General features: G+C 22.3%; 10 protein-coding genes and 2 non-coding genes across 12 annotated transcripts; 8 read left to right on the top strand and 4 right to left on the bottom strand.

The window, feature by feature from the left end:
• Positions 1-788: 788 nt before the first annotated feature.
• On the bottom strand, positions 789-3,420 carry DDB_G0282223 (hypothetical protein; the record flags this gene model as incomplete). Its single annotated transcript, XM_635202.1, has 7 exons — positions 789-822; positions 1,056-1,385; positions 1,535-1,773; positions 1,851-2,534; positions 2,577-2,607; positions 2,700-3,142; positions 3,301-3,420. 7 exons carry the CDS (start codon positions 3,418-3,420, stop codon positions 789-791), a joined length of 1,881 nt encoding a protein of 626 aa, XP_640294.1.
• A 250-nt stretch (positions 3,421-3,670) lies between these two features.
• Positions 3,671-7,967, bottom strand: DDB_G0282221 (hypothetical protein; the record flags this gene model as incomplete). Its single annotated transcript, XM_635201.1, has 2 exons — positions 3,671-6,169; positions 6,306-7,967. The coding sequence occupies 2 exons, from the start codon at positions 7,965-7,967 to the stop codon at positions 3,671-3,673; spliced, it is 4,161 nt and encodes a 1,386-aa protein (XP_640293.1).
• Positions 7,968-8,202: 235 nt separating this feature from the next.
• Positions 8,203-9,585, top strand: mfap1 (microfibrillar-associated protein 1-like protein; the record flags this gene model as incomplete). The annotated part of the gene is made up of 1 exon (XM_635200.1): positions 8,203-9,585. The coding sequence occupies one exon, from the start codon at positions 8,203-8,205 to the stop codon at positions 9,583-9,585; it is 1,383 nt and encodes a 460-aa protein (XP_640292.1).
• Positions 9,586-9,757: 172 nt separating this feature from the next.
• Positions 9,758-11,720, top strand: DDB_G0282215 (AAA ATPase domain-containing protein; the record flags this gene model as incomplete). Its single annotated transcript, XM_635198.2, has 4 exons — positions 9,758-9,968; positions 10,150-10,272; positions 10,344-10,547; positions 10,654-11,720. The coding sequence occupies 4 exons, from the start codon at positions 9,758-9,760 to the stop codon at positions 11,718-11,720; spliced, it is 1,605 nt and encodes a 534-aa protein (XP_640290.2).
• A 165-nt stretch (positions 11,721-11,885) lies between these two features.
• On the top strand, positions 11,886-13,630 carry DDB_G0282213 (hypothetical protein; the record flags this gene model as incomplete). Its single annotated transcript, XM_635197.1, has 4 exons — positions 11,886-12,248; positions 12,343-12,768; positions 12,862-13,260; positions 13,355-13,630. The coding sequence occupies 4 exons, from the start codon at positions 11,886-11,888 to the stop codon at positions 13,628-13,630; spliced, it is 1,464 nt and encodes a 487-aa protein (XP_640289.1).
• Positions 13,631-13,755: 125 nt separating this feature from the next.
• DDB_G0282211 (hypothetical protein) lies at positions 13,756-15,307 on the bottom strand (the record flags this gene model as incomplete). Its single annotated transcript, XM_635196.1, has 2 exons — positions 13,756-14,877; positions 14,963-15,307. The coding sequence occupies 2 exons, from the start codon at positions 15,305-15,307 to the stop codon at positions 13,756-13,758; spliced, it is 1,467 nt and encodes a 488-aa protein (XP_640288.1).
• A 529-nt stretch (positions 15,308-15,836) lies between these two features.
• DDB_G0282209 (type A von Willebrand factor domain-containing protein) lies at positions 15,837-18,033 on the top strand (the record flags this gene model as incomplete). Its single annotated transcript, XM_635195.1, has 2 exons — positions 15,837-15,897; positions 15,998-18,033. 2 exons carry the CDS (start codon positions 15,837-15,839, stop codon positions 18,031-18,033), a joined length of 2,097 nt encoding a protein of 698 aa, XP_640287.1.
• A 303-nt stretch (positions 18,034-18,336) lies between these two features.
• Positions 18,337-19,175, top strand: DDB_G0282207 (hypothetical protein; the record flags this gene model as incomplete). Its single annotated transcript, XM_635194.1, has 2 exons — positions 18,337-18,459; positions 18,552-19,175. 2 exons carry the CDS (start codon positions 18,337-18,339, stop codon positions 19,173-19,175), a joined length of 747 nt encoding a protein of 248 aa, XP_640286.1.
• Positions 19,176-19,384: 209 nt separating this feature from the next.
• DDB_G0282205 (hypothetical protein) lies at positions 19,385-19,774 on the top strand (the record flags this gene model as incomplete). The annotated part of the gene is made up of 1 exon (XM_635193.1): positions 19,385-19,774. The coding sequence occupies one exon, from the start codon at positions 19,385-19,387 to the stop codon at positions 19,772-19,774; it is 390 nt and encodes a 129-aa protein (XP_640285.1).
• A 456-nt stretch (positions 19,775-20,230) lies between these two features.
• Positions 20,231-20,941, top strand: rabY (Rab GTPase; the record flags this gene model as incomplete). The annotated part of the gene is made up of 1 exon (XM_635192.1): positions 20,231-20,941. One exon carries the CDS (start codon positions 20,231-20,233, stop codon positions 20,939-20,941), a length of 711 nt encoding a protein of 236 aa, XP_640284.1.
• A 284-nt stretch (positions 20,942-21,225) lies between these two features.
• Positions 21,226-21,296, top strand: tRNA-Pro-UGG-12. Its single transcript has one exon. It is a non-coding gene; the product is annotated as a tRNA-Pro (tRNA).
• Positions 21,297-22,050: 754 nt separating this feature from the next.
• Positions 22,051-22,121, bottom strand: tRNA-Pro-UGG-11. The gene has a single exon. It is a non-coding gene; the product is annotated as a tRNA-Pro (tRNA).
• Positions 22,122-22,270: the final 149 nt, after the last annotated feature.

Raw genomic sequence — 22,270 nt, 5'->3', positions numbered from 1 at the left:
ATTTTTGACAATTATTATAATTGTTTTTTTTTTTATTGAATTTGGTTAAGAATTAAAATATTTTTTGATTTTGATTTATTTTGATTATAAAAAAATATTTAAATATGATAATAGATTTGTAAATTAAAATTAAAAAAACTAATAAATAAATTTTTTTATTTTTTAATTTTTTTTTTTTAAATTATTGTATTATATTTTCTTTATAAAAAAAAAAAAAAAAAAAAAAAAAAAAAAAAAGTGAAGAAAAAAAAAAAAAAAAAAAAAAAATAATTTGGAGCATAAAAACTGGTTTTATTTGAAACATCTCTAATTTAAAAAATTTTGTTTAATCAAAAGGTATCTATCCAATTTTTAGAAATTTGAATTTTTCAAAATCAATATTATAAAAAAAAAAAAAACAATCAGATACTGATCTTTTGTGGGTGAGCCCAAATTTATTTTTTATTTTTTTTTATTTTTTATTTTTTTTTTTTCCAAAAAAAAAAAAAAAAAAAAAAAAAAAAAAAAAAAAAAAAAAAAGGTGGTGATTTGTAATTTCGATCTGTGTGTTCTAATAATAGGTTTTTTAAGTTTATTTTAACTTTTTTTTTTTTTATTTTTTTTAAACCACTAAACTGTAAATTAATTAATTTTTTTGTAGTATTTATAAAAATATTTTTATTTTATTTTTATTATAATCCAATGATTATACATTTTTTGAAAATCACATACTTGATTGTTAGATATTTTTTTTTTTTTTTCTTTTACCAGTAAATTGACATTAACCAAATTCTTTATTTGTTCCCATTTTAAAAAATAATTTGATTTGGTCTGGTGTTGTCCCTTAAAAAAAAAAAAAAAAAAAAAAAAAAAAAAAAAATCAAATTTAATAAAAATCAAATGAAATTTGAAACGATCTTCTAAATTCATTTTCGCTTATTTTGTTCTATATCAAAACACTTTTTTTCCAATAATTAGGTTTTCAGACCTTTTTTTGAAAAACCCAAAAAAAAAATAAATAAAAAATAGGTTAAAAAAATAAATTAAAAAAAAAAAGATTTTATTATTTCCCATACCATTGACCTGGATTTGGAGTTTTATTACTTGACAAAAATTGAATTTTCTGTGGTAATAATGAAGACATTTGGGAGCATAAATGATATTCTTGAGTATGTCTTGAAGAGATATCTTTTGGTACAGAATCTAATAGAGTGATAATTGATCTAAACAAATTCAAAGATTTTTCCAAATGTTCCAAAACTAATTTATTAACACCTTTAACATTTTTATGACAAACAGCTAATTCTAATTTTGCATTAATATAAACTTCAAAATCCTCAATAATAGATTTCATTTTCTCTTCTTCAGTAATCTTTGGTGAATTTGGTACTTCACCATCATTATAACTATTTAAAAATAAATTATAATATTCCATTGATTTAAATAAACTTTCATTTTTTTAATATTTACATAAAAAAATTAGTAAAAAATAAAACCCAATATAAATACAAATATAAAATAAATTAAAAAAAAAATAATCATATATGGTAATTACCATTCATTGTAAGTTTGAATTTCTCTTAGATTTGTACAAACACATTGATATATTTTTGAAATTTCACTATATATTTCAGCGATTTTAAAATAAATTGATCTAATTGAAGATAAGAAATAAGTTGGATTTAATTCTTTTAGTAATGGTTGAATTAATTCAATCTTTTTCTTATGTATTCCAATTTTTCTACCAGCATTACTTTCAAACATATTTAAATATTCAAATAAATTAATTTGATCCTAAATAATAATAATAATAATAAGTTATTAGTTATTAATTATTAATTATTACTTATAAATTATTATTAAATACTTACAAATAAAATTTTAATATGTTGTGATACAAAACCATCTAATTTATAATATTTTTTAGATTTGTTAAAGAAATGTTGAGATTTTAAAAAGATATCTCTTGCAGATGGTTGATCTTTTACAACTATTAAATCAATTGGTGAGGTGAAAGTTGAATGATTATAAATTTTATCTAATAGTTCACTACCCAATTCAGTGAATAATGGTTTATCAATATTTAAAGAACGTTTATTAAAAGAGATTAAATCTAACATTTTCTCTTTTTTAATTTGATTTTCGTTAAATAATTTATCCTCTTTCTCTTTCTCTTTTTGTTTATCTGATAATGATATAGATGATAAACCACCTTGAACAAAATCAATATCATTTTCATTATTATTATTTTTGTTGTTGTTGTTAACTCTATGACAATGATTTAAATTCTCTATATCTCTAAAAAAATGTAAAAATTCTAAATAGAATTTAGCCATAACCAAGTAAATATTTGCTTGGGTCTCTTCTCTATCATCTTCATTTTCAATCCCTTTACATATATAATTTGAAACTAAAAAACATTGTTTTGCATAGTCAAAATTTAATTCTGATAAATAATATTCTGCTAACATTAAACTATTTTTACACCATTCTAATCTATCAAAATTATTTCTTTTTAATTGTTTACGTAATGTTAATTCACAATATTTTGATGACTAAAAAAAAATAAAAAAAAAATAAATTATTAATATATTAACATTTATACATAAATGTATAATTATAATAATACTAATAATAATAATAATAATAATAATAATAATAATAATAATAATAATAATAATAATAATAATAATAATAATAATAATAATAATAATAATAACATAATATTTACCAATTCTGAATCTTTTAATAAACCATATAATTGTGCAAAATAAAAATAATTTTGTAATTGTAATGATTCTAATTTATCTTTAAATTGTTGTTCTTGTTCTTGTTCTTGTTCTTGTTGTTTTTCAATAGTTTGATTAATTAAATTTTCAGATTTTATTAAGAGTTGTTTACCATTTTCAAAATGATTTTTATTTATATCTATAATTGCAATTGATTGAAATGTTGATATTGTTTCTAATGGGAATTTGTTTTTAATTGATTCTAATGATTTCAAACAATCCCTACAAATATTAAGACCAAGTGTAATCTCTTCAGTTGCTATAAACAATTCACCAAGTTTTGAATCAATAACTACTAAATAATCTAATATATCTTGTTGCTGTTGTTGATTTAATTCTTTTTCATTTTCATTTATCTCTTTTTTTAATTCTTTCTAATTCATTTAATGAAAAAAATAAAATAAAAATAAAATAAAAATAATAAAAATAAAAATAAAAATTAAAATAAAATAATAGCCAAGTTTGTTAATAAACTTTTTTTTTTTTTTTGTTATTATTATTTTTAAATGTTTAAGATTTAAAAATACACTACCAATAACTCAATAGCTTCATACTTTGATTTATATGGAGTTTGATCAGGGTCAATTTCCTCTGATAATTTATCTGATCTTTTTATAATATCTTTTATGTAATCAATAGTTATCATTGTCATTTATTTTAAATAGAAAGAAATTAAAAAATGAAATATAAAAAAAAATATAAAAAAATAAAAAAAAATAAAAAAAAAAAATGAAAAAAAAATGAAATTTCTTGCAATCCCATTTTTGTTTTTGTTTTTATCTTTATCTCTTTTTTTTTTTTTTTTTGGTCAAAAATGAACTTGCAAAATGAAAAAATTTTAGTAAAAGAAAAGAAAAAAAAAAAAAAAACAAAACTAATTATTTTTTATTTTTTTATTTTTATTATTGAGAGTTTAATAAAGAAGAAATTTGGATAGCTTCAAAAGATTTTCTTAAAAATGGTATTTGTTCATTGTATTCTGAATATACTTGTAATGATTTTAGTCTATATAAAATATAATCAACAACTCGTTTTTTATATAGAATTGGATTTTGATTTATAAATTCTTGAATAATAGTTTGGCATAATATTCTTACAGAGAAATGTGAAGATACAACCCCTTGAATTAATGATGATAAGTATTCATTAAAGAATTTAGTCTCCAATAAATTATTATTATTACTATTATTATTAAATATTATATTGGAAAGTAATTGATATTGAAGTAGCTGAATATTATTTTCATATTTTTCAATATTTTTTAAAGATTTCGAAATTATTTCTTTGAATAAATTATTATTATTATTATTATTATCGTTATTATATAAATTTGGTAATAGTATTTGTAATTTTTGAAGTAGTACTAATAAATTACCATTTATATAGTTTTTATTATTACTATTTCTATTATTATTAATATTATTATTATTATTAAAATTATAGGGATTAAATAAATTTGAAATTAAAAATTGAAGAATATCAATTATTAAATGATTATTTTTAATTAAAATCTCTTCAATTAGTGTAATGATTGCATTTGATGAATTATTCTCTGATGAATTGTTATCTAATTTTGCCAATTTTTGTAATAAAGAAGACATTATTGATTGATAGTTACTGGTTTTAATGATTTGAAGGAATTCTAAACATAATTCAAATAAATTTGGTTCCAATAAATTATTAAATAATAATTCAACTTTTTCTTGTGAATTCCAATAATTATTATTATTATTATTATTATTATTATTATTATTATTATTATTATTATTATTATTATTATTATTATTGCTATTGATAATACTATTACTATTATTACTTTTTTCAATTTGCAATAATAGTTTCAAAGAAATAGTTTTAAAAGTAATGTCATTTAAAACTAACATTGACATTATACCATCCCTTAATCTATCATCATTGGATAAAATATCTAAAAGAAAATCTTTAACATTTTTATAAATTATACTATTACAACTCTCTTCATCATTTTTGTTGATGTTATTATTGATATCATTTGTATCAGTGCTTGAAACTATTAAACTATATAAGAACTCTAATGACATTTGAATTTCATTTATTCCCATTGTTTTATTATCCATATTAAAATCAATTGATTCCTTATTCCTATTAATATTATTATTAATATTAATATTAATATTATTATTATTAATATTAGCATTTCTTTGTTGTTGTTGCTGATTGTGTTGCTGGCTTTGTTGTTGTTGTTGTTGTGGTTGAATTGATTTTAATCTATTTTCAAAATCATCATTTAAAGAAAAAGTGGGAATATTATTCTTTAAAAGTATGCAACTATCTAATAATGTTATATTGTTTATAATTTGTTGAATAGATTTAACAACACTTTTATAGACTATATGATTCTTTGTGAAATGATTTATAATAAATTGTATAAAATCTAAAAATAATGGTATTGCAGGATCAACTAAAGATTTTTCACTTGTTTTAATAAATTTTGTTGTCGTTGTCTTTGTTGTTGTTGTTGTTGTTGTTGTTAGTGAGGATGAAGAGGATGTAGTAGTTGTATTATTATTATTATTATTATTATTATTATTATTATTATTATTATTATTATTATTATTAAAATATTGAAAAGAAGTTGAAGAAATGAAAAATAAATTATAAGATAGTTGAGAGAATACTGAAATTATCTTTGAATCGAACTGATTATTTTGATGAATGAAATTATTTAAAAACCTAACTAATAAACGTTTTGTCATTTCTTTTAATTCAAATTCAAATTGATTATAATGTGAAATCAGTTGTTTTATATACCAATATTGATTTGTAACATTATCACTATTATCCAATTGTTGCTCAAGATAGGTTTCCCATAAGCAAACAAACAATGTTTGAATATCTGAACTATAGCCATTAACCATTGATAATAAATTATTCAAATTTTCAAATCCATTTAAAATTTGTGATTCTGAAAAATAAATTTGTGAAACTTCTTTTTCTTTTTCTTTTTCTTTTTCCTTTCCCTTTTCTTTTTCTTTTTCTTTTTCTTTTACTTTTTCTTTTTCTTTTTGTTTTTCTTTTTCTTTTTCTTTTTCTTTTTCTTTTTCTTTTTCTTTTTCTTTTTCTTTTTCTTTTTCTTTTTCATTATTTTTATTAATTTTACTAATTTTATTATTTTTATTATTATTTTTATTATTAATTATTGATGTTGAATAATTTGAACCAAATAAAATTATATTGAATCTATTTGAATTAATAATTAATTCTAAAATTGATTTAGCTTTATCTTTAATAGAGTCTTCATTTAAACCTTGAAGTATTGGCGGTAAAAAATGATTTTGAATATTAATTGAACTAAATTTATTACTATTCATTAAAATTTCAATCAATTTCATAACAATATTATCATTTAAATCATCATTACCCTAAAATGTTTTAAAAATCATTATTATAAAATTATTAATAAATTATTATTATTATTATTATTATTATTATTATTATTATTATTATTATTATTATTATATTTATTTACTTTAATATTAAAAAAGTTTGTGTACTTACATTATCTTCAGAAGATAAAGAGATTAAATTATGAATGAATCTATGAATAAAAGAGCTATTTGTATTTGAAAAATATTGAATTATAATCATTTGATAATCATTTGAAATGAATTCAGTTTGATATAATACTAATTGAGGTACTAATGTATGTAGAATATATTGTACTTTCTTTGATCCAATTGGTAATGGTTGTGTTTGTTGTTGTTGTTGTTGTTGTTGTTGTTGTTGTTGTTGTTGTTGTTGTTGTTGTTGTTGTTGTTGTTGTTGTTGTTGTTGTTGTTGTTGTTGTTGTTGTTGTTGTGTTTGTTGTGGTGATGATTGAAATAATGATAATATATGAAGTCTAATTGATTTTGATAGAATTGATAAAAGTGAATGTTGTTTATCATTGAATGAATCTGTAAGTGTTGAAAATAAACGTGAACCTAATATTTGAATTGGTTGATTGTGAATATTAAATAAAGTGTGAAAATAACTTTCAATTATTGCAACTGGTGATCTTATTAAACAATCCAATATCCACATACTAATTAAATATTCATTATTTTTATTTTTATTATCCTTATCCTTATCCTTATTATCCTGATTATCCTTCTTCTTTTCATTATCAAATTGATTATTTACTATATTTATTAAATTATAACTACTTAATTCAAATAATATTTGAAGTGGTATACTATTATTATCTTGTAATTGTATTGGATTATTTATAGAGTACAACGATTGAATTGGTACAACTAAACCACCACCAATACCATATGTGTAATTCATTTGTGGTTGCTGTTGTTGCTGTTGTTGCTGCTGTTGTTGTCTTTGACGTTGATATTGATTTTGATATTGATTTTGATATTGATTTTGATATTGATTTTGATATTGATGTTGATAATGGTTATAATGATGTTGTTGCTGTTGCTGCTGCTGTTGTTGTTGCTGTTGTTGTTGTTGTTGTTGCAATTCTTCATCACCAAGTTTCTTACCTTCATTAATTGTGAATAACTTTTTGAAAGAGTAGAATGGTGGTAAGTTTGAACCGTATGGTATTTTACCAATTAAAATTTGATTAACCATACTTTTAATTACAATTTTTAAATACTCTGGTCTGAATATACAACAAAATGTTGGTATTACAGAATCTAATAAGGTTCTAACATCACCATATGGATAGGCTTGTTCAATTAATTTTATTAAGTTCTCTTTTACATTTGATTCTTTTTCATCCCTAACTAATTCAATCCAAATATTAACTGATTTTAATAAATCATCATTTGAATATTGTTTTTGATTTAAAATTTCATTAAATAATATATTATCTTTAATTGTTCTAATTGGTACAATCGCTGTTGCTTGTGAATTATAATTTTGATATCCTCTATTATTATTATTATTATTATTGTAATAATTATTATTATTATTATTATTATTATTATTATAGTTATAGTTATTATAATTATTATCATGATATGTTTTTTTTTTTTTATATGATCTATAATCATAAAAGTCATTATTATTATTATTATTTTGATTGTTTTGGTTGTTTTGATTATTTTGGTTGTTTATATTATTTTGATTATTATTACTATTGCTGTTGTTGTTGTTGTTGTTACCACTACCAACATAATAATTGTTGTTGTTATTATTATTATTATTATTATTTGTATTCATTTTTATTGTGTCTATCTCAGGAGAGAGGTAAGATCATATTTAATTTATTTTCAATTTTTTTTTTTTTTTTTTTTTTTTTTTTTTTTTTTTTTTTGACTTTAATTTTTTCGCCCCTTTATGTAAAAAAAATAAAAAAAAAAAATAAAAAAAAATAAAAAATTAAATTTTCAATTTTTTTCTTTTTTTTTCCTTTTTTTAATTTTTACCTTTTTATTTATATATATAATTATAATAAATGTCAGTTGCATCAAGGATAAGAGATAAATTAAAGAATAATTTAGAGAGTAGTGGTGGACATTCAGTAGTTACAAGTGGTACAAAAGTAATTAGATATAGAGCAGGTCAAAGACCAGATTATGCAGAAGCGGAAGATGATCAAGATAGTCATTTTTCAAATATTCAAAATCAAAAATCAATTAAAGAAGCAGAAACAAATGATCCGAGATTAGCTAGATTTAAAAATAGGTCTTCAAATCAAGATGAACCACAATCTGTTGAAGAAAGAAAAGCAAGTAGAAGAAGACATCATGATGATGATAATGATAATGATACCACCACCACAACTACAACCACTACATCAAGAAGAATACAAAAAACAGAGATTATAAAAGAAGATGATGATAATAATAATAATAATAATAATGATACAAAAAAGGATCATAATGATGATGATGAAGATGATGATAGAAGAAGAAGAGCAAAAGAAAGATATTTAAAGAAAAAAGAAGAAGAAGAACAAAAACAAAAAGAATTAGAAGAGAAACAACAACCATTTAAAGATATTGAAGGTGAAAGTGAAGAAGAGGGTAGTAGTGAATATGAAACAGATTCAGAAGAGGATGATGAGGATGAATATTGGGATCAACCACCAATATTTAGACCAACATTTATAAAAAAAGATGATAGAGGTACAATTAAAACTGATGAACAATGGGAGAAAGAAGAACAAGAACAGCAAGCTCAATTGGAGAGAGAGAAAGAACAAAGAAAAATCGAAGCTCATAGAAAATTAAAAGATGAATTAGATAGGGATAGAAAAGAGCAAGAAGCTAAAGAATTGGAACAAAAAGAAGAGGAAGAGTATGACGATGATGAAGATCAAGATGGTAGTAAAAAACTATTATGGATTCAAAGAGAATTGGAGCGTGTTAGATTGGAGATTCATACTCGTCTATTGGCAGAATTTGAAAAGAAAGAATTTGCAAGAAGAAGAGCAATGACCGATGACCAAATCCTTAAAGAGGATCCATCTCGTTCGCGAACAAACATTGATAACTCACAAAAGAAACAATTGAAATTCCTTCAAAGAGATTACCATCGTGGTGCTTTCTTTCAAGATGACGAGTATATTAAAAATAAAGATTTCTCTGCACCAACTGGTGAAGATAAATTCAATCGTGAACTATTACCAAAAGTAATGCAAGTTAAAAACTTTGGTAAAGCAGGTAGAACTAAATATACTCATTTAAAAGATCAAGATACAACTGAAAAAGATTCATTATGGAATACAAATTATAATAATAAAAAAAAATATAATAATAATAATAATAATAGTAATAGTAATAGTAGTAATAATAATAGAGACTATAACTATAGGGATAGAGATAATAGGTCCTAAAACTGTAAAATTTCAAAACCAAAAAAAAAAAGTGTTTTTATTTTTATTTTTTATTTTTCACTTTTTTGTTTCATTTTTTTTTTTTTTTTTTTTTTTTTTTTTTTTTTTTTTTTTTTTTTTTTTTTTTTTTTTTTTTTTTTTTTTGACGTTTATTTAAAATAGCAACAATGAAATGAAAAACATAAAATTAGAAGATATAAAGAAATCGATCAATGAAAATGTAGGAGGATTGGGTAATACAATTTCATTTATAGTTGATAAAATTAATGATTTATTTAATTTAGATGGATTGGATATAATTGGAAATATTATTATTAATGATGATGGTAATGATGATCAATTCTACCCATGTAATATACTAATAAATGGAAGATCAGGAATTGGTAAATCATTATTAATAAAATCAATTTTAACAAAATTATCAATAAATTATAAAATTATAAATTCATCAAACCTATTTCAAAAAGGTAAAAATAAATTAATTTTAAAACTCTTTTTTTTTAATTTTTTTTTTATTTTTCCCTCAAACTAACCCCTCTCTCTCTTTTTTTTTAAAAAATAAAGATGATGGAGATACTGAAAAATTAATTGAAAGTATATTCAATACAGCAAGTAGTCAATCACCATTTGTTTTAGTTTTTGAAGAGATTGATTCAATTTCACAAATTAGAAATGATTCATTAGGGTGTATGTAAATAATAAATAATAAATAATAAATAAATAAATAAAATTCTAATTGTTTTAAATTAAAATTATAGATATTGAACAAAGAGTAGTTTCAAATTTTTTAACATTATTAGAAAATAATAGTAAGAAAAGATCAGTATTTGTAATTGGTGTAACATCAAGAATTGAATCTATAGATACAGCGTTCTTTTCAATTGGAAAATTTGATTCAGTTTTAAATTTACCAATACCTTCACCAAATGATAGAAAAGAAATTTTATATTTATTATTTAAAAGTATACATACATACATACATACATACATACATATATTTATTTTTTTTTTTAAATTTTATATTTTTTTTTTTAAAACCAAATTTACTAATTTTTTTTTTTAATTTAGAATTTCCAAATTTTAAAAATAATGAAATACATTATAAAGAGTTATCAGAATATTTGGGAGAATGTACACATGGTTATGTAGGTTCAGATTTAAATAGTTTATGTAAAGAAGCTATTTTAGTGAATATTAAAAGAAATGATTGTCATGATTATAATTTAATTGAAAAATTCGATTTTAATAAAGCATTTGAGCTTGTAAAACCCTCGATATTAAATCAATATAAATTACCAACCATTGGTTATGGAGATGGTGGTGGTAATGGTAATGGTAATGGGTTCAATGAAATTGGTGGATTAGATGAAATAATTGAAAAAATCAAATCATCAATATTAACACCAATGTTGAATAAGAGTGTATTGGATAGGTTAGGTATTAAATCGCCAAGTGGAGTATTATTATATGGACCACCTGGAAATGGTAAAAGTTTAATTGCTCGTGCAATTGCATCATCATCGCCAAATATAAATTTCATATCAATCTCATCAACTGATATCATTGATCCAGTGGTTGGAGCAAGTGAAAAAAACCTTTCAAAATTATTCAAAACTTTACGTGAAAGTTCACCTTGTATTTTATTCTTGGATCAAGTGGAAGTTTTAGCAAAATTAAGAGGTTTTGATGATTCTTCTGAACAATCATCTGATCGTTTATTATCATGTCTTTTAACTGAAATTGATGGTATTTATGGTGGTGGTGGTAGTGGTAACAACAACAATAATAATAATAGCAATCAATCAATTGTATTAGCAGCAACAACTCGTATTGATTTATTAGATCCATCAATACTTAGACCTGGTAGATTTGATTATCATATTGAAATACCAAATCCAAATAAAGAAGCACGTTTAGATATTTTCAAAAAAATAACTAAATCAATGCCATTGGATGAAAGTGTAGATTTCATTCAATTATCAGAATTAACTCAAGGTTTCAATGGTGCAGATATTAATAATCTTTGTAAAGAAACTGCTTTATTAGCATTAAGAAATGATATTAATATAAATAATATTTCAATGTCAAATTTTTTAGATGCTTTAAAATTTACAAAATCTTCATCTACAAAATAAAAAAAAAAAAAAAAACTAAAAATAAATTAATCAAAAAAAAACAAAACACCTTTTTTTCGGTTTTTTTTTTTTTTTTTCAATGTGATCACTTAGAATTGTTTTTTTTTTTTTAATTTTTTTTTTTTGTTTTAATTTTTTTTAAACAATATAAAATTAAAAAAAAAAATGACAGATGCAATTGTAGTGATTGGATTTATTAATACTGGTAAAGCATCACTTTATCATAGTATTAGAAAAGATAATTTAGGATTAAAGGTTGCATATTTATTTGATGGAGTTGGAACATTACCTCAATCAGTATTGGATGAATCTAATGGTTATAAAACATTGGTTGAAGATACATGTATCGAATTACAAAATGGGTCAATAGTTACAGTTATGGAAGAAGAATTTATTGGTGATTTTATATTAAAAAAAGGTAAATTTGATAAAGTTATCTTCTTTTCTCATCCATTTGAAAGTACATTTTTATTAGAAGTTTTATCATGTGCTGATGAAATGGAAGGTTCTTTAGGTGATTTCATTTCAGTATGTATCAATTTATAAAATAAAATTAATAAACAACAATAACAACAACAACAATTATTATAATTAACACACAACAATTTTATTTTATTTTTAGAGTGTAAAATTAATAAATGTAGTTTGTATATTAGATGCTGAATCATTATTAGATGATTTAAAATCTGATAAAAAAGTTGGAGATATCATGAAAATTATGTCAAATGAAGAAGATGGTGAAGAAGAAGAAGGTGAAGAAATTGATAATCAAGATATTGATGATAAAAATTATGAAAAAGAATTAAGTGAGAAATTTGAAAAACAACAATTAGAAAAACATGATCATTCATCATGTTGTGATGAAAAAGGTGTTTGTAGTAGTAGTACAAAACAAAAAGATACAAAATTAGAATGTGGTAAAGGTTGTCAAAAAGAATGTTGTGATGATCAAAATGATGAAATTGATGATCTTAAAGATTTAGATGCTGATATTGATGAGTTAGTTAAATCATCAGATAAATTAGTTTCAACTTTAATTTTAGAACAAGTTTGTATTATTATTATTATTTATTATTATCACTATTATTAAATAGTAATATACATGTATATAAAACTAATATATATATATATATTTTAATAGATATCAATTTCAAATATTATAATTTTAAATAAAATTGATAAAATTGAAAAATCAAAATTAGAATTTATTGGAAAATTATTAAATTTAATATCATCATCATTAGTTATTGAAACTAGTTATTGTAAGATACCAAATTTTCAATTACTCTTTAACTATGTTGTAACCATTAGAGATTACAAATTAGAGAGTGAAACTGATACTGAAACTGGTATTTCAATTGTAAATTATTATCAAAGAAAACCATTTCATCCAATTCGTTTACATAAATTATTATATGATACAATTGAAAAGAATGAAAATAATCAATTAAATTTAACAACAAATTTTAAAGGTGTTTTATTAACAACTGGTTTAATTTGGTTAGCAAATGATATGAAAAATAAATATAATTTTGAAATTGTAAATATTTAAATATTTTAAAAATAATAATTTAAATAAATAATAATAAATAAATAATAATAAATAAATTATTAATAATTTTTTTTAAAAAAAGCTTGAAGGTAAAGAAATGATTGGTAATAAACGTCCATTTTGGTCAACAATGAAAGAAAGTGAATGGAATCCAGCAATTAAAGAAAATATTGAAAGAGAAATTAAATTATTTAAATATCAAGATAGAAAGATTGAATTGTCAATCGTTGGTTTACAATCAAATGGTTTTGATAAAGATACAATCATTAAAAAATTAGATCAATGTTTATTAACTGATAAAGAAATGGAATTAGGTCCAAACACTTGGGAAATTGATTTTAAATCTGATTTATTTTGAAAAAAAAAAAATAAAAATAAAAGAAAATCAAATAAAGATTAGATATAGTTTTTGTTTTTAAGAAAAAAAAAAAAAAAAATTATTATTATTATTATTATTTATTATTTATTAATTTTTATTATTATTTAATCACTTTCAATTTCTTTTTCTTTTTTTTGATTATCTAAATAATCAATGATTGATTTATCACTGATATCATTTAGAGAATAAATTGTATCATTGGAACAAAGTAATAAACCATCATCAGTTATATCTAATTGATTATGATTATTATCTTGGGTTCTATATTTATCAACCATGATGGTACAAGTATCTTCACCTTCAGCCATTGACCATACATTGATTTCATTGTAAAAAGAGGAGACTATATTATCACATCCACCGGGTATCCAAGCTATAGCGTCTCTATTGAATGGAGATTTTAAAGTAAAGTTATAGTTTAATGAAGACTCTGGTGTGAATAATGCCAGTGGATTATTTGGAGAACGTAGATCGAATACTCTAACCAAACCACCTCTCATTACGTAGGCTATACAATTTGAATCTTGGGATTGTGAGATACCACCAACTTCAATACCTTCCCTTAATTGCCATACCATTTTATTCGGATCTTGTCTGGTGTCCCAGTATCTAACGAAACCGGTATTCTTATAGTAATCGCTACAATTGAGAACTGACTCGCCCACTACGAATAAACCTCTACCATCATTTGTGAAACAAGAGTCCCAAACTGGTAGCTTGTTATTCATGAAACCCCACTCCGATATGACTGTAATGTATTCATTGCCTTCGTATTGGTCATCGTCATCAGTGTTTGAAAGTATACGATTCAAATCATAGATATGCACCGACCCATCACTACCACCAATAGCTAATTTATTCTCGTCGGCCGGACTTAACTTTACCCTACTTCTTTCACCTGTGCATGAGGTTCTAATAGTCTCATATTGTAAATAACCACATTTATCTTCATTCAAGTCATTGGTCTTACAAATTGATATAATATCACTACCCAACACACTAAATGCCAATACTTTATTCCTACATGAAATTGATTCAATTGGTTTATTTTCATAAGCACCAACTCTATTCATTTGTAAATAATTGATTTGTTCTTCACCTTTATAATTGAATGCTCTTAAAAATGGATATTTATTAGTACCCAATCCACCAACTATAAAACTACTCTCAAATGGTATTGAACAAACTGCTGTTTTTAAATTCATATATTTACTACTTTGAATTTTCTATATATAATTATTATATAATTAAAATTTTATTTTATTTTATTTTATTTTATTTTTTTTTCATTATTTATATTCATATACATACAGTTTGAAGTCTTTGACCTTTAATATTTCTATTAAAATAATCTCTAATTTTACATTGACTCGCACAATAATAAACTAAATTATAAACATTTCTATCCAATTTATTTGATGTAAAAATAAGAATATCTTTAAATATATAAGAAGATATCAATATTATCCAAAACTCTGTACTATTTAAAAGTGAATTACCAATTGATTTACTGATGAAAACATTTTGAAAAAATTTTGAATTAAGATTTCTACATTTATCTTTTTTTAATAAATTGAAAACATGTGTGAATATAATTACTAATATTTCTTTTGGTAAATCATTTAAATTTGGATAATAATGTCTTTGAGCTACCATTTAAAAATAAAAAAAAAACCAATTTCCCAAAAATTATTGAAATAACAAAAATAATTGAAAAAAAAAAAAAAAAAAATAAAAAAAAAAAATAAAAATAAAAATAAAAATAAAAAATAAAAATAAAAAATGATAAATGAAAAAAATTCCAAAAATAAAATTAAAAAAAAAAAAAAAAATGAAAATGAAAATAACAAATAACAAATATAAAAACAAAAAAAATAAATAAATAAAATATCAAGATTTTTTAAATTAAAAAATATTATATTTTTAATTCCAATTTGGAAGTGTTTAAAAAAAGTATCTTTTTGTACACTCACATTTTTGAGCAATGCTTTTAATTTCAAATATTTTTTTTCAAAGAAAAAAAAAAAAAAAAATAAAAGTGGTGAGAAAATTTTCAGAATAATTTAAAAATTATAAAAAGCCACTGATTTTTATTTTTTATTTTTTTTTTTTTTTCATAAAATCATTTTAATAAATCAAAAAAATTAAACAAATAAATAAAAACAAATAAAAATAAATACAAAAAATGAATTGTGGTTCAAAATATACTTTTGTTCAAGATGATGAAGAGGAAGAATTTGTTGTTGGTAAGTTTATTACTATTATTATTATTATTATTTTTTATTTCAAAATATTAATTAAATTTTTATCATTTGTTTTTTTTTTTTTTTTTTTTTAAAAAAATAGATAGCAATATTTTCTTTCAAGGTGCTCAACCTCAACAACCTCAACAACCTCAACAACCTCAACAACCTCAACAACAACAACAACAACAACAACAACAACAACAACAACAACAACAACAACAACAACAACAACAATCAAGAGGATTCTTTAGTATTTTTGGTAGATCAGCAGCACCACAAGCACCACCACCAGCACCAATGAATAATCGTGCACCAAATCAACTTAAAGCTAAAATAAAGAAAGCAACAACCAATGTATTAGTAGTCAATTTAGGTACAGTTGCAAAGGAATCATCTATTCAAACTGGTGATGGTTACTTTTGTAAAAAATGTAATTGTGGTTTCAGCAATATCAATGCATTAAAAGAGATAACATTAAATGATGGTAAAAAGCATCCAAATATTCCAACTGATGGTGGTTTCGATGGAAATAAAACTTGGAAATGTGAATTTTGTTATGAAGAGAATGAAATTGTCATTGATAAAGAAGAAATACCACAAACAAATATAATTGATTATATTTTAGAATCTGAACCAGTTGGTGATAACAACAATAACAACAACAACAATAAAACTAAAGAAGAAAAAGAAAAAGATGAAAAAGAAAAGAATGAAAAAGATGATTCATTTGTAATCTTTTGTATTGATATTAGTGGTAGTATGGAAGTTACACAATCTGTAAATGGTTTATCAATTCCAAGTTCATTAGTATCAAATTCAGGTATTTACGATAATGAAATTCCTGAAAAACTAGCTGCTCTTACAAAGGTTAGTTATGTTTCACGTTTACAATGTGTTCAAATTGGTTTATTACATCAAATTGAAAGTATCGCTGAAAAGTATCCAAATAAACGTGTTGGTATCGTAACATTTAGTGATAAGGTTACAATGTTTGGTGATGGCTCAACTGAACCAGTTACAATCAGTGATAAAGCTAAATTATTAGACCTCTCTCAATTGGTTGAAGAAGGTGGTTTATTACAAATGAATAATCCAGTTTCAAAAACAAAGAATTCATTATTGGAAAAGGTTAAAACATTAAGAGGTAGTGGTAGCACTGCCTTAGGTTCTGCAGTTGCAGCTTGTGTTGGTATTACCGGTGGTTCAAGAGGTTCACAAATTATCATTTGTACCGATGGTCAATCAAATATGGGTTTAGGTGCAACTGAAGCACCAGAAAAACAACAAATGGTATTTGAACAAATTGCAAATATGGCTCAAAGAAGTGGTACTTCCATTAGTGTACTCACCATTAAAGGTACCGATACTAAACTTGAAGTGATTGGTAAATTGGCAAATAATACCGGTGGTGAAGTTAACATTATGGATCCAATCAATTTAAATGATGGTTTCAAAGAAATTCTTAGTTTACCTACTTTAGCAACAAATGTATCCGTTAAGATATTCCTCCATAAAGGTCTTTACGTTAGTGACTTTGATAATAATAATAATACTGAAAAGAGTTTTGTTGAAAGAGTGATTGGTAATGTAAATCAAGACACAACAATTTCATTTGAATATGGTGTTAGATCCTCTAAATTAATTGATAAATCTTTGAAATCAATACCATTCCAATTACAAATCTTTTATACAACACTCACTGGTAAGAAATGTGTAAGAATGATCACTCAAACTCAAGAGATTACAACAAGCTCTGATTTGGCTGAAGAACATGCAAACATCGAGGCATTGGGTATTAATATGGTTCAAACCTCTACAAAGATTGCTTCATCAGGTGATTATGAAAAATCTCGTGCTAAAAATTATTCACATGCTGGACTTATGCAAAAGGTAATGATGAAGAAACAAAAGGCTACTAAAGTCGATTCAGATGAAATCGATTCAATGTCAAATTATATGCAACAAGCTCAAGATATTGAAACTCAACTATCAAATACTGTTTCAAATGAAAAGAGTTATAATTCAAGTGGTGATAGATTAAAATCACGTCAACAAAATCGTGATGATGCAACTGCTAATATGCTTTATAATATGTCAAATATGAATAGTACAAAATCAAAGAAAAAATTCATTTAAACTAAAAAAAAAAAAAAAACCAAAATTAAATTGTATAATAAAAATTAATAGCTTCAAAATTAATAAATTTAAAAATATAAAATTAGACTTATTTTATTTTATTTTTTTATTTTTTAATAAAAAAGGAATATTAAATAAAATACATTAAAATGAATAAAATCTTTTACCCATTTTAATATTAATATTACCATATTTGGAAAAAACACTTTTCCTTTCATATTTTTTTTTTTTTTTTTTTTTAATGAATATAAATTGTTTTTTTTTTTTTATTTATTTTTATAAAATCATAAAAAAAACAAAATAATGAAAGGTGGAAATGAAAAAAAAAATAGAAATACCCTCAAAACAGAGATTAAAATTAATAATAATAAAATTAATTATTTTTCAATTTTAATTGAAACATCATCACAGATGTCAATTTTTAATGTAATTATCAAGTATTTCATTACTCAACTTGAAAAATTCAATATTGATTGTAAATTATAACATATGGTGAGAGTGTTGAAACAATTTTAGAGTTTGAATCAGAACAAGAAAAAATTAAAGAAGGTTTAAAAGATATAAAATTTTCAAAAACAAATAATGAAGCGAAATTGGGTGAAGCAATGGAATTGTGTTTTGAAGGTATATTAGAATCAAGTTGGGAACCAAGTGATTTTAATTCAAAGATTTTAATTTTTAGTTCAGGTAAATCGACAGATGATTCAGTTAATGGTTTTTTAGACAATTTAAGCTTGGATAATGTTGAAATCTATGGATTGGCATGTAATTGTAGTTTAATCACAAATCTAAATATTGTTGTTATTAATAATTTACAATCAATTTTACCAGATCAAAAAATAATTCAATTGGAAAAGAATTTTAATCAAGATATAAAATTATTGATTAATGGTGGTAGTAAAGATCCATATTTGAATTTTCCATTCAATATTGAGGTTTATCCAAATTCAAATGAAACTAAATTAATTTATGATGATTTATTATTAGATGTTATAATAAAACCAGATGGTCAATTTTCAATACCATCAGGTACAATAGTTAAATTCTTATCAAATAAATATTACTCAAGTTTCACTATTCAATTGAAAAGAGATTTAGATTTTGGTGAATCGTATAAGTTCTTTGTTGAATGGTCTTGTTAATCTTTTCAATCCAGACAACCAATTAGAGGATTATTTTATGGTAAATAGGTCTAGGAGTACTAAAATAACAACGAGCATAAATAATATTTCACTTAAAGATTTATTATCATCAAAAGATAACCTTTCCCCAATTCAAAAATCATTTAATAATATTAATGTTTCTTGTTCTGATTTTTTGGGGTTTGGGTGTTACTGATGTTATATTAAAAATGAAGGCTGATGGCAAGATACACCATGGTACCAAATTCAATGATTGTATTATCTTACCACCAGATCAACGTTATAGTATCAATTGTTTCATTTTCATTGTATCAATTCGTGATTTCTTAGCTTTTCCAAGAATTCAATTTATTGATAATAAAATAAAAGAAGTACTTTCATTAGGTATTACACCATTATTATGTATAACTTTTACTGATGCTTTTTCAAATAGAAAAGTTAAAGAAATAATTAGAAATAGTGGAAATCATTTATCATTCAATGAACGTGACACTTTCATCATTAAAAACTATAAAGAAAACGAAATTTTTAAAGATATCTCAAAAGAAATTCAATATCTTAGATTATTAACAAGAGCTTTTCAATTAAGTAAAAAATGAAATAGATTTAATTAGTAAATCAAAAGATTTCTCAAATTTATTAATTAATAATAATAATTTATTAATTTAAAGTCAATTTTCTTCTTCTTCTCCTTCTTCTACAAAATCAAAACAAATTGATTCAAACACTTTATCATTAGCAATGATTGTTGACATAAAATCAAAATTATTAAATGAAATTAACCCTCAAATCGACATTAATGAATGGAATGTCACCAAAGAATCAGGATCTATTATATTAGGATCCACAAAGTTATCAACTGTAATTAAATATTCAAAAAAAAAATTTCTTAAAAATCCCTTTTTACCGTCTCAAAATAATAGCAAAATAAAATTGAAATACCTTTCCAATAATTGTTTTTTTTTTTTTTATTTTTTTTAATTTTTTTTTTTTTTAATTCTTTAATTTCAACTCCATCTCACAAAAAAAAAAAAAAAAAAAAATTAATATTATTAATGAATTCAGAAAAACCAGATTATAATTATTTATTTAAAATTGTAATAATTGGTGATAGAAAAACAGGAAAAACATGTTTAATGAATAGATTTGTAGAGAATACATGGAGTGAAGAATATAGACAAACTAATTTATTACATTTTAAAGTTAAAACTATCTATATTGATTGTAAAATTATTAAATTACAAATATGGGATAGTCAAGCAGATGAAAATTTTAGATTTAATAATAATAATTTATCAAATTATAGAAGTGCATCAGGTTTTCTGGTTGTTTATGATTGTACTAATGAGAATTCATTTAGTAACCTTAAACATTGGATTAAAGATATTAAATTATATGGACGTCCTAATGCAATAAATATTGTTGTTTCAAATAAATCTGATTTGGTCAATGAAAAAGTCATTGACTCAGACGTTGCAAAATCATATTGTGATAGTTTAGAAATACCATTCATTGAAACAAGTTCAAAACATTCTTCAAATGTTGAGGATTGTTTTGTTTTATTGATTAAAAATGTTATGAAATATTTAGAAACTGAACCAACTATTCCACAACAACAACAACAACAACAACAACAACAACAACAACAACAACAACAACAACAACAACAACAACAACAACAACAACAACAACAACAACAACAACAACAACAACAACAACAACACCAGCAAAGTTCAAAGACAAAAATTGGATGTTTAATTCAATAGCGGTGAATATTAATAAATTAAAAAATAAACTTTTTGATCAATCTAAATAAACAGGTTATTTATGTAAAATAGATATTCTTAAGCTTTGGAGGCTAAAAATGTGTATTTAAGTTCCATTATTATTTTATTTTTTATTGAATGTAATTAAACTTGTTGATTGGTGAATTATTGGGCACATTATTGATCAATATCCACCTATGGAATTTTTATTGATTGACGAGGTAGTTAAGCTGAAAAAATATTCGAGAGGATTTGGGGCATAAAATTTAAAAAAACATCAAAATGGGAGATTAGTTAAGTGGTATAATGCTACCTTTGGGTGGTAGCGTCCTGAGTTCGATTCTCGGATCTCCCCACTTATTTATTTAAAACAATATGGAGATCATATGTTCGATTCTTGAATGGATTATTCAATTTTTTTTGTTTTTTTATATTACGAGAAACCATAATGCAAATAAATAAAAAAAATTATTTTTTATTAGCAAAAATTTTAAATATTTTTCTTTTTTTTTTTTTTTTTAATATTATTTTCTTTTTTTTTTAATCCACCCAAAACATCATTTCAGTAGAAAATAAATCATTTTGTTTTCATCTTCATTAAACGTTAGCCAAAGATCAAACTTGATTCAAGCAGTTATTATTATTATCCTTTTATTTTTTTCTATTTATTATCAATAAATAAATTAATAGATAAATAAATAAATGAATAAATAAAAACCCAATTCAAAGGTATAGTTTTAATAATATTTCAATCAATTGAAACTACTTAAGAGATTGAATTTAATTGTGGTAAAATTAATTTAAATCAGATTTAATTGTGGTAAAATTAATTTAAATTAGATTTAATTAATTATCTTTAAATCAGAGATAAAGTTATTTACCATTATTAATAAAACCAAATGAGCCAGAGTTTTTGACTATTGATATAAATAATTTGTAAATTGATTAAATTATTGATATTAAATTGGATATCAATATCATCTCCAATTATTAATAAGAAAGAATATTAAATATTGGTTTGATGATTTATCTTGTTGAATTTTTGATGATGGTTTCACATTTTTTACAAGAATCGAACATGTGATCCCCACATTTTTCTAAAAAAATTTGGGGAGATCCGAGAATCGAACTCAGGACGCTACCACCCAAAGGTAGCATTATACCACTTAACTAATCTCCCATTTTGATGTTTTTTTAAATTTTATGCCTGAAATCGTTCCGAGTTCATTTTTCAAATTAATGAAATAATTAAAAATCTTAAAATCCTATGGCAATTTTATTCATTGACGAGGTAGTTTTGTTGCTATCAAAAGTAACAATTTGAAATTA

This window comes from Dictyostelium discoideum (genome assembly GCF_000004695.1).
Source record: "Dictyostelium discoideum AX4 chromosome 3 chromosome, whole genome shotgun sequence".
Lineage (NCBI taxonomy): Eukaryota > Evosea > Eumycetozoa > Dictyosteliales > Dictyosteliaceae > Dictyostelium > Dictyostelium discoideum.
Note: the sequence above shows the minus strand (reverse complement) of the source record. Positions and strands in the feature narration are given on the sequence as shown.